Source organism: Falco peregrinus, chromosome 2, assembly GCF_023634155.1.
Source record: "Falco peregrinus isolate bFalPer1 chromosome 2, bFalPer1.pri, whole genome shotgun sequence".
Classification (NCBI taxonomy): domain Eukaryota; kingdom Metazoa; phylum Chordata; class Aves; order Falconiformes; family Falconidae; genus Falco; species Falco peregrinus.
Window position 1 is genome coordinate 119711612 of NC_073722.1, and position 10714 is coordinate 119722325.

The 10714-nt window shown below is 51.4% G+C and overlaps 2 protein-coding genes across 3 annotated transcripts; one reads left to right on the forward strand and one right to left on the reverse strand.

Moving 5' to 3' along the window:
• The first annotated feature begins 631 nt into the window (after window positions 1-631).
• Window positions 632-7313, forward strand: NT5C (5', 3'-nucleotidase, cytosolic). 2 transcript variants are annotated; one of them, XM_005243629.4, is made up of 5 exons: window positions 632-1108; window positions 5728-5828; window positions 5913-5973; window positions 6761-6875; window positions 6961-7313. In XM_005243629.4, exons 1-5 carry the CDS (start codon window positions 926-928, stop codon window positions 7101-7103), a joined length of 603 nt encoding a protein of 200 aa, XP_005243686.2. In that variant the 5' UTR covers window positions 632-925; the 3' UTR covers window positions 7104-7313. The 2 variants fall into 2 exon arrangements, with proteins under 2 accessions (XP_005243686.2, XP_027651478.1); XM_027795677.2 differs by lacking the exon at window positions 632-1108 and adding an exon at window positions 3039-4943.
• Window positions 7314-7658: 345 nt separating this feature from the next.
• ARMC7 (armadillo repeat containing 7) lies at window positions 7659-10396 on the reverse strand. The gene is made up of 3 exons (XM_005243628.4): window positions 10143-10396; window positions 9697-9840; window positions 7659-8676 (listed from the first exon to the last, which is right to left on the reverse strand). Exons 1-3 carry the CDS (start codon window positions 10207-10209, stop codon window positions 8339-8341), a joined length of 549 nt encoding a protein of 182 aa, XP_005243685.1. The 5' UTR covers window positions 10210-10396; the 3' UTR covers window positions 7659-8338.
• Window positions 10397-10714: the final 318 nt, after the last annotated feature.

Here is a 10714-nt window from a genome sequence, read left to right on the forward strand (position 1 = left end):
GGAAGTGTGGAGATATATATATAATCCGTTTTCTGCAAAATACTTGCCTCTTTTCTTGAGAGAAAAAAGGTTATTCTCCTGACCAAAAAGAAGAAGGGGGGGGGGCGTGAAGGAAAAATATATTCTCCAGACCAAAAAAAGAAAAAAGGGGGGGGGGGGGGGGAGGGGGAGAAGAAATATATTCTGCAGACCAAAAAAAAAAAAAAGGGGGAAAAAAAAAAAAGTAAATTAGATGCTAACAAGGGGTGGGAGGGGGTGGAAGGGAGACCAAACCATGAAGCTCTCTGCTCTCCTGGAGGGGATCCTGCTGCACAATAAGCCAAAGCAGTGGATTAGTACCGAGCTGCTGTCTGCCGCAGTGTGCCTTTTCTGCCTGCCTCCTGGAAGAACCAGTGCCCAAAATCACCCTGCGTTTCCAGATCAGGTTTGGAGAAGCCCTAGCCTTAGGTGCTTGACCTATAAAACTGGATTTGCTCTTACATGCTCCTCCTCCCCTGCGCTGGGGGTGGTGTTCCTATAGCTGATAGGAAATGTGGCGCGGCTGCTGGCTGCACGCAAATCACGCCTATGTGTTGTGTAACGCAGGAGGAGGAAAATACTCAAATTTTATTTCCTTTGCAAGCCCCACGACCAGTGGAACTTGTTAACGCTGCTTTGTGGTGGCCAAGACTTCGGCCGAGCAAGGCTGCCCTGCCATCGCCCCTCTCCGTGGCAGCACCCTTGGCCACGAAGGTGCCGAGAAGCATGGAGAGGCTCTTGGAATTGCCCACCCTTCAGCCAGCAAGCCCGGCTGGAGCCCACCAGTGTTCTGGGATGCCCAGCGCCATCCCCACCGCGCCGCCCACGGTCATGCATATGCATGCCGTGAAGGTCCTCACGCTGCTCCCAGCACTTCTGCCCTGTGTCCCAGGGCACGGCCGGTGGGATGGGGAGCGTGGCCGGCCCGCTGCGGCTGCTGGTGGACATGGACGGTGTCCTGGCCGACTTCGAGGGCGCCGTGCTGCGGGGCTTCTGCGCCCGCTTCCCCGGGGAGCCACGTGTAGAGCTGCCGGCGCGGAGGGGCTTCTCCGTGCGGGAGCAGTACCGCTGCCTGCGGGAGGACCTGGGGGTGAGTGTGGGCAGGGGCCGGTGGGTCGCAGCCAAGTGGAAAGCCCTGGAAAACACCTTGTTTAAAAAGCTCTTGGCTTGCACCCTGCTGTGAGCAAAGGAAATCTGCCCACCCTGGGTATGCAAAGCAGAGGGGGGGGGGTGTTTAGTTTGGTGTTTTGTTTTGTTTTTTTTTAGAGGGGGCTACAAAGGGTTGTTCCACGCTAGCAGCCTTAATTTATATAGTAATAATTAGTGACTTCCAGCAGGGCTGCCAGCCCCTTACAAAGAGGCGTGTGTGAGGGGATCGGCAAGGAGTGGTGCTGTTGTAAAAATAACTGGGAGAAATGATTTGCTGAACCATTTCGGCTGGTTCTTTACCTGCTCGTGAGCTGCTCTTGCCATGCTGCGTAGTAGTGACTTACCTAGAGCTCTCTGAGCACTCTGCAAGCAATAACGTAGCTCTGGAGCAGGACAAGAAATATAAATATTATATATGGGTTTTGCATGGCTAATAAACCCCCTATCTATACCCTTCCTTCTGCGTGCGCTGACAAGCAAAGCGCACAGTAGGTGAGCGGTGTGGAACCGCATGTGAAGAGCTGGTGGTACACCCTACGCCTGTGCAAATTGTTGCTATTTTTAATGTTTGCTAATGACTGAATGAATATCAGAGATTATTTGCAAGGCAAAATTGAAAATACTGCGAATCCAGGCTTCACGCTTCCTTCTGGTCACCACAGGACAGTCGAGGACTGTAAGAAAAACCGAATGGGTGCAGGTCCAGGCTGTGCCCGTACACTTTTCCCCGAGTTCGTTGCTAATTTTAAGATCCTGAGCTGAGCCTGCAGAGCTTTTTTACTGGTAAGAACTGGTGGCTCACATTCATTTCCCTCCCGCTCCGTAGCAAGGTACAGGCTCCTGCATCCATGTGATGGGCAGGGGCACTGGGTCCAGGCAGCGCTTACGCAGGCTCTGAAACCACCGAGCTCCCATTGATGGCTATTAATGTTCAAATTATTAATTTAAATTATTAATTGAATTATTAATGTTCCAAACTGCCTGGAACCAGGAACCAGGAAATACAAGGAGCAGGCATGATTTGTTTATCATTTTATAGAAGCAAGCATGATTCGTTTATCATTTTATAGAAACAGACATGATTCATTGCTTAAGTGAGCATTCTTTAAGCGGATCCCATGGAGGTACACTGGGACAAAAATCCTGCAGGTAATTTAAGGGGCTGTGGCTTTTTATTTGTTCTTCTTTGGAAGGTCTGCAGTCGGATCTGTCCTGAAAATTGCGTTCTGTTCTATTTCTGGCATCCCCATTCCCTAATTTGTTTCATGCTCATCCTGTTCCTTCCCAGACCTTAGGCGTGTCCATGAAATAACCAGCTAACTGGTTTGAATCCCATGCAGATCAGCAGGGGCAGAGAGCTCTTATCTTAGTTATTAGCCTGGCTTCCTAAGGAAATGAGGTTTCTGTAGTTGTGCTGTTGTCCGTGTCCTTCAGTAACCCCTGGATCTCTGGGCTGGTTTAGGTGTGTTTAGCAAACCAGTAAAGTTTTAAAGTTATCAAGATTTGAAGCTCCTGCAGGTTTTAGATGAACACTGTGGCTGTTGAAAAACGCGAGGCGGTTAGCTGTGCCAGCGTGGTACGGTGCCGCGGGGTGCAGGAGCATCCCTGCCGAAGGTCTCCCCTCGCCCCCAGCTGTGGGAAAAGCTTGGGCAGGAGCCAGGAGCCCAGACCCCGAGTGGGGTTTGTCCGTCCCATGCCTGAGGGTCTGCAGAGCCCCTGTCCCTGCAGAGAAAGCGACCCTGCAGCTGCGGAGAGGAGGGGGAGCAGCCTGCTGGCTGGCGAGCTCCCTGGGGCAGGGGTCCCTCCAGCCACCAGCAGCCAGCGTGGTAAGGGGCTCTCACAACAGGGGTGGGGCTGGGAAGTACCGTGATAGTAATTTACGTGTTGCCCCCTTCCTAAGTGGTGTTTGTGGTAGTGCTGAGCAGCTGCCTCTTGACACTTGAACCATGACTTTGGTTTTTCTTTCTTTTTCGGTTGTAAGTTGATCGTTAATTTCACATTGTAAATAATTTTATTTAGAAAGTATTTTGCTCAAGACTTAATTCTTGCCTCTCTGGCCTCCTGTGCGTGTAGCAGGGGTTTTGTTGATGGGGATTTCTTTATCATTTTATAGAAGCAGGCATGATTTATTTATAATATTGTAGAAACAGACTCCCGAGCATTTAGGATGCATCACTTCATCGCAGACAGTTTCAAAAAAGGTTTTGGCATCTCCAGCGGTGGCAGAAATTTTCTAGAGTTATTTTTAACTATTGCAAATGGGAAAGTTTAGGTAGAGATGTGATTCCTCCAGGTTTGTACCTGAGTTGTAATCTTGCTAATGGAAGTTAAAAGGAAATGTTCAGCCACAACGGCACGAGAATGAAGAAGAAAATTGGTTTACTTTCTGTTTCTAGTCACTTTTGGTGGGGGGGAGAAATGGCTTTTGGTTCTGAGAGTCATCAAATCAAATTTCTCTCTCCAGCAAAGCCAGACTTTTTGTGATGTGGTGGAAACTTGCCAGTTTCTGGTGTGTCTTGCCTTAGGATAAAAGAGCTTTCAGACGCGAGCCCTGACTGTAATTGAATCTCCTTGGGAAGAGCTCCAGGGAATTGTTGCTGGGATCAGTGAGGCTTTGAGTGGAAACAGAGGTCTGGGCAGATCCGATTGCCACATCTTCACCTAGACTCCTTCACCTCTTCTGATTTGCATGTGAAATCGGCCAGGGCTTCCAAATTTCTGGCTGTTGATTCATGAGTATTTGTAAATTATGATAGCTGAGTGAGCATCGTATTCAGGGAGACTTGTTTAATGCTGACTCCTTCTCATTACTGCTTAATTAAAATGGTTTTTTGTTGATGTTCCACTGGTGATACGGAGCAAGGAGACCTCAGCTGGACTATAAAGCAATCTTGTACCATTTCTAAGCAAAGGCTGCCAGCCTGCCTTTGAAGAATACTTACCGAGAACTAAGTTTTCCAAATTGTTTGGTGGCGTGGGAATGTATGACTTTAATGCTTGTGGAAAAACGCTGTCTTAACACCTCTGAAGTTCACTGTATGACCCTGGGGAAGGTAAGATCTATGTGTCTTAGAGCAGAAGAGATACTGGAAGATGAACCTCTCTGAGAATGAAACTTGGTCCTGGAGGTGGGCTCAGCCCTGAATGCTGCTGTGGACGCTGTCGGGAGGGGCTGTGTGGCTGGGGGAGCTGGCTGGGGTCTGCACTGGGATGCTCTGGTTTAGCACCGGCCGCTGGGCAGGCACCAGGTAGCAATTTTTTAAAATTAACTCACCAGAGCTGGATTCAAACCAGTGAGCTTCCTAATAATAAAAGTGCAAGAATGACTGATCGGTAAATTAAAATTGAAAAAAAAAAAGGACTGGAAGGACAGTCCTACCTAGAGGTACAGGAATTGCCCTGGAAATACTGCTTTTCCTTTGAGCGATTAAAGATGCTGCTGTACTGTGTCATATTAATTTCCTTTTACCTTTTTGCACCATTTTTGGCTACCTTAACCTGGGGAAACATTGCTCCTCCAGTAATCTTGTTTCTTTCCTACTTACACTCACTTAAAAATTATTCTAACTTTAGAGAGAACCTCCTTTCCCACTTGTCTGTCATTAATGACTTCTCTGATTCACATAGCGTCCCGCACACACGTGTAGAAGGTGGGTTTACCCGTGTCACCACCAATCCCAGCCCAGCCGGGGTGCGTAGGTCGGTTCATGAAGCCAAAGGTTCCCGGGACAGCCCAGGGATCCACCTCTGAACTTCCCGCTGCCATCTCACACGCTGTGAGTAGACTTTGCACCAACACGTTACCAAAGAGGAGCAGCTGTCCATGCTGGAGGCAAGATCTGCTCCTTTCACAGCTGTTATTTTAGTGTGTGATTGAAAATCATGGAAAGCAGCAAAGAAATGTAGCTGTGCTAGCTCTCCCATCCTCATCCTTCCCTCTTGCTGAGCTGTTCTGGTCTAAAGGACTAAACCAAACACGTGGGTGTGTGGACCTGGCCCGTCCAAGGAGGACGGTAATTAGCATGGCCACCATATTGCCCTGTTTTACAGAGAAGAGGGCTGTTGGGTGGTACGGGGGTCTGCCCACGCACCCCCGCTGAGTTCCTGAGCCGTAAGCAAATTTTAGTCAAACGTGTCGGAGGAGCAGAAGCCTTGAACTTGTTCCTTTGGTGTTCGTGAGAGTTAGTAGAGAGCGAGCTGCTGGGGGGTGAGGTGTGAGCCCTCCCTCCGTCAGGCACCCGCCGGCAGAGCTGTGGGTCAGTGCTGCAGCGCACGGAGTGGCTGGCAGAGACCAAGCCAGCTCGGGATCGGCTCTGCCTCCTCGCTCCGAACGAGCCGCCGGAGTGTGGCTTCTTGGCTTCTTGTTCTTGTGCGCCTGAGCCGGGCTTTTCCTGGAAGCCCAAAGGTAAATGTTCTAACCCACTCTGGGTGTGAAGCATCGCCTCACTCACTGCTGCGCTGGCCCTTGGGTGGCTGTCACACACGGTGACGGGGCAGCTGCTGTGCACAGAGCTCGGATAAAAGTGCAGGCATTGCTGACTATCCTCCTGTCTCTTGCAGGCGAAGGTAGCCAGTGTCTACGAATCCCCTGGCTTCTTTCTAGGGCTGGATCCGATTCCAGGAGCCCTTGAAGCTATGCAGGAGATGATCCACATGCAGGAGTAAGGACACTGCACTCTGCAGCCCTTTTCCACCATCTTACACATTTTTTTCCCTGACCGCTAATGAAGGCTGTTTCTTTTCAGCACCGAAGTCTTTATTTGCACAAGTCCTCTCCGGAAATATGAGCACTGCATTGTGGAAAAGGTGGGAGAGAATTTATTTGACTGGGTTTGATGCTGCTTTTGGAAGGCCTTGCTATTTTATACCACCCGAGTTGGAATTATTCAGTTATAAAGACAGCAGCAGGCTCAGGCTGCCAGGCTTCCCTGCGATCCCTCTGTGTGAGGGGCAGCTGCCCAGACAGAGCAGCAGCGCAGGACGGGGAACCTCGGAGTGCTGTGTGATGCCAGCCTTGTTGCAGAGCATGTGAGCCCTGTGCTCCTGGAGCTGGCACGCGACACCGCTGCTCCAGCTGTGTCAGCAGGTGATAGCAAAGAAACTGTTTTAGCATGGCCCACAGGGATGGGATATTCCCAGGGGATTCCACACTGGGGTATCCTCAACCAGCAAAACCTTATTCTGGCTAAATCCTGAGCCTGACATACCCAGCGATCCTGAGAGAGGCCAGTGCTGAGTTAAGAGGAGGCTATAGCGCTGGAGTTGTCCTGTTTGCCACTGGCACAAGAATGGAGCGGGGGAACCTTAATCACTGGAATGACTTAGATGGGCACAAGCCCTGTGCTCTGGGCGAGCAGCCAGTGCCGCTCGCAAACTTGACAGCGATTAGGCAGAGCAAATGCAGCGCTGACTGAAGGCCATTACAAGTACAGGTTCAGTGTCCTGGGCCACAGCCAGGGTCTGTGCTGGGGATTTGTAGGCACAGATGTAGGTTTACAGGGGAAACAATTGCTGTGCTAGGGTTGATCTGGCTTGAGCAATGTGCAAACTGAAAGTACAGTAGAATTTTCTCTTTTATTTCTTGTCTCTGCAGTATAAGTGGGTGGAGAAACATTTGGGACCTGAATTTGTGGAGCGGATTATTCTAACCCGAGATAAGACCGTCGTATCTGCTGACTTGCTGTTTGATGACAAGGATACCATTACAGGTTTGAAAAGCGTTTGCTTCGTTTGCTGTTAGCTGGGGACAACCCCCCCCAGCTGACTCCAGCTCTCCTCCCTTGCCCTCCCCAGGCGCAGAGCTGAACCCGAGCTGGGAGCATGTCCTGTTCACCTGCTGCCACAACAGGCACCTCCAGCTGCAGGCACCGCGCAGGCGGCTGCTGTCCTGGGCAGATGACTGGAAGGCCATCTTGCAAAGCAAGCGCCGGCAGTAGTGCAAAAAAAGGGGATGCTGCGCTCTTCCCATTCCCAGTGAGCACTGTCACCCGGGCAGGGGCACTGGGGGGGTCAGCGAGCTGCCCTTGTGAGCTGACTCCTCTCCAGGTTCCTGGATGATTGCTCTGCGTTCAGCTAATCTCTGCAGAGCTTTGGATGTTTGCTGTTAGTGAAGAGAAACTATAAAATACAGGCAGTTGTGGGTTGGTTTTTTGTGTTCGTGTGTGTGCTTTTAACCTCGCTCCTGTTTGTTTTGGGCTGACTGGGGGCAGAGGGGAGAAAAAAAAAAAGAGGAAGTAAAGCTCTGAAACTTGAGCGCACACAGAGTGGGTGTCTGTCAGGGAGCACGGTGCTCAGCAGCTAAACCCTTTCAAATTTTATGTATTTAGCCAGTCTGGCTTTTGGGCTGCCTTTTGCATCATTGGCTGATAATGAAAGGAGACCAAGCTGGCTTCCATTTCTGGCCCACGTGTGCGAGTAAGAGTGGGTGAAGGCTGGGCTACCAGTGCTGTTGTAAAATATTTATGAGTTTATACAAAACTGTTTACACAGCATTTAAGTTAATGTTTTATTAAGAGAAGGTTTTAAAAGACAGCTGTTCTCATGAGCCAGACCGCCATTCTCACCAGTGGTAATGACAGAAAACCAGCTTTCCACTTCCTGATTCATCGCATAGCTACAAGCTGCTCTGTGTAGCGACTTACTAGCCAGGTCCCTATGCCGTGATGACAGGATGGCATATTTAGTACCAAAGGGATAAGTAAGACTGCAAACTGCCAGGGCAGGGAAATGCCGCCTTTCTTCTGCAGGAGCAATAAAGTTTGTGACACTTCAAAGTCATTTGAGTTGATGCTGAAGAGTAGAGAGCTGCAGCAAAACCAGCCAGGAGCTGGAGGGGATATAAGCTGCCCAATACCCCAGGAAGAAAGCCCCCCTGATTGCTGGGAAGCGTTATTTGTGCAAGCTGGGTGCTGGGCTACACTTGGCAGCCTCCTCTCCAGCAGCCATGACCTGTTTTATTTTAAATATTTGCTTGCAGTTTTAGCTGCGTGCTTGGCCTGACTGACAGAGTAGTGCTATACCGTCCTCTTTATTAACTAAAATCCAGCAGTGGTATGACCAATTTCCCTCTCTAATGTTGTTCTTGACACACTCTTGACCTGCTGAGCAGAAAGCAGAGACCTGGGAAAAAAAGAGGGAGGTCTCCCTCTCAACCCGCGCTGTTCTGACAGCTTCAGTCCTTGGGGAGAGGAATCCCCACCGCTGTGTGTTTGCTTAGGTTCCTGGCCTCTTCCACTTGCAGAGGCGTGCAGTAATCCTCCAGGAAGACAGTTGCCAGATTGCTTAGTCTTCTGCTGGCTGAGAGGGAGAAGCGAAGCATGCACTCCACCACCGGGAGAGCTGTGGTCTGCTGGCGTGACTGCGGCGTTGTCAGGTACATCAGTGTTGTGACAGCTGACATGACTGTCTCCTCGTTGGAACTGGAGAGGCAGTTGATTATGGGCTCCACTCCGTTTGCCTCCAAGATGTAGTCTTTGTTAGTTTTATCGAGGCACAGGTTACAAAGACCGCCTGAAACAGCACAAGAAAATGTATGACACAGAAGACAAACTTTTCTCTCCACACCCCCATTTTTTTCACACCAAGACTCAAATTCACTACTGATCCCTTTTTTTCTAATACAGAAATAAGCATGCAGATATTCTGTGAGATTGGGAGGGAAAATTCTCAACGGCTTCTTGGGCAATGTCTTCTTGATTTTTTTCCAGAGATTTTCCACCAGAACATTTCTCCTCCACCAGTGTGTCATTAGAGGGCACTAGGGCACTGTTACTGCTGGACGTAACCTCTTCCACAGAAGGAAGAATTCCAGCATCACTTAACCCTAACAGAGGCTACAAACCAGCAGTTTATTGTAGGTGTTTTAGAAAAACAGAGAATGGAGCTAACAGTACTAGCCCAGAGGCGCAGAATGTTTGAACTTAAAAACTTTTATGATGCTGCCATATCCTGGCATAGCTCAGCCACAAACTTTAGAAATCAAATATATTTATTATCATGTCATGGAGTCACTCACAATTAGGATCTGGCCCCTTACCTTATATTCAGACATGACAAATCACCATAAGGCAGTTCCTCAGAGGACTTATTACAAATTTTCAAGTATTCTAGAAGAGCGGTTGTCAATAGCAGAATGATAACATTGGGCCTCTATATTGTACATGGCAGAATTTTCATTCATTATATATTAATGAATGAAATATCATTATATAGGAATGAATGCTTCTCTATAGGACAGATGTCATTGAAAAGTCATTCAGCTAGCATTTACTTACAGTCTGGGGTAAAAAGATAAAATAAAAAAACCAATTTCCTTTCCAAAAAGCATCTTCTTTAAGCACAACCGCTCTGTAAGGGTGAAAGGGAGATGCCTGCCTCCCACCTTTCTCCCTGTTCCACTCATTCTCCACTAAAGGCTTTATCGGCACAGCGTGGTCTGTTCTTGCAGGGGGAGATTGTCCATGGATCTGTGTCGGGCTGGGGTCCCTGGGCTGTCAGCCCCTCCTGAGGGTGCTCGGGTGCAATCCTTACCGATGGCAAACTCCACCAGGCTCTCATTGTCCTCGGTGAGCATATCGAGGAACAGATCCAGGACCTGGAGCTGCCGGAGGTACTCATAGTTTTTGGGATCGTAGGCGAAGTTGGCCAGGTTTGCCAGTACCTGCTCCTTGGCCTCTGCAAGGGAGAAGCGGTGCGTGCGAGGGATCGCAGAACCACTGGGTGGTTTGGGGGGGATGGGACCATAAAGGCCACCCAGTTCCCCCCCTGTCCTGGGCTGGGCCCCCTCCCACCAGCCCAGGGTGCCCCCAGCCCCGTCCAGCCTGGCCTTGAGCCCTGCCAGGGATGGGGCACCCACAGCTGCTCCGGGCAGCCCGTGCCAGCGCCTCAGCACCCTCACAGGGAAGGATTTCTTCCAATATCTAATCTAAGCAGCTCGACGCGAAGCGTATCAGCAGGCGGCCGCGCCCCGGTGTTACCTGGGCTGTCAGTCACCTGGAACTCGGTGACGAGGGCCTGCAAGTACTCCAACCGACCCAGCTCCATCCGCCCTGCGGCGCCGCAAGCTCAGCGCCCGGTGCCAGGGAAGCTGCCCGAGGCCGGCCCCCCCGGCAGCCCCGGCGGTGGGTGCTCACGGCCCGGCTGCCTCACGCCCGCGGGGAGCCAGCGGCCCGGCGGACCCCGGGCGGCGGGAAGCGCAGGGCGCCGCCATCTTGTGGGCGTGGCGCGGGGGGACGCGGCTCTCCGCGGGCGGGGCGGTGGCTCCTCCTGCCCGGGTCCGGGCGGCTGTTGGGTCCGGGCGGCTGTTGCGTCCCGGTGGCCGTGGGGTCCCGGCGGCCGTGGGGTGGGTGTTCCCGGGCGGCCCTGGGGTAGGGCGTCCCAGCGGCCCTGCAGGCCCGGCGGCCCTGAGGTGGGGGGGGTCCGGCGGCCGTGGGGTCCCGGCGGCCGTAGGCAGGGGGTCCTGACGGCCTTGAGGTGGGTGATGCCGGCGGCCGTGGGGTCCCGGTGGCCCTGAGGCGGGGGTCCCGAGGGCCCTGTAGGCCTGGCGGCT

Coding starts and splice junctions, on each gene's coding strand:
- NT5C (XM_005243629.4), top strand. CDS start 926: ATGGGGAGCGTGGCCGGCCCGCTGCGGCTGCTGGTGGACATGGACGGT. Junction 1,109..5,727: donor GCCTGCGGGAGGACCTGGGG/GTGAGTGTGGGC, acceptor TGTCTCTTGCAG/GCGAAGGTAGCCAGTGTCTA. Junction 5,829..5,912: donor GAGATGATCCACATGCAGGA/GTAAGGACACTG, acceptor GTTTCTTTTCAG/CACCGAAGTCTTTATTTGCA.
- ARMC7 (XM_005243628.4), bottom strand. CDS start 10,209: ATGGAGCTGGGTCGGTTGGAGTACTTGCAGGCCCTCGTCACCGAGTTC. Junction 9,841..10,142: donor CCAGGTGACTGACAGCCCAG/GTAACACCGGGG, acceptor TCTCCCTTGCAG/AGGCCAAGGAGCAGGTACTG. Junction 8,677..9,696: donor CCTGGTGGAGTTTGCCATCG/GTAAGGATTGCA, acceptor GTGCTGTTTCAG/GCGGTCTTTGTAACCTGTGC.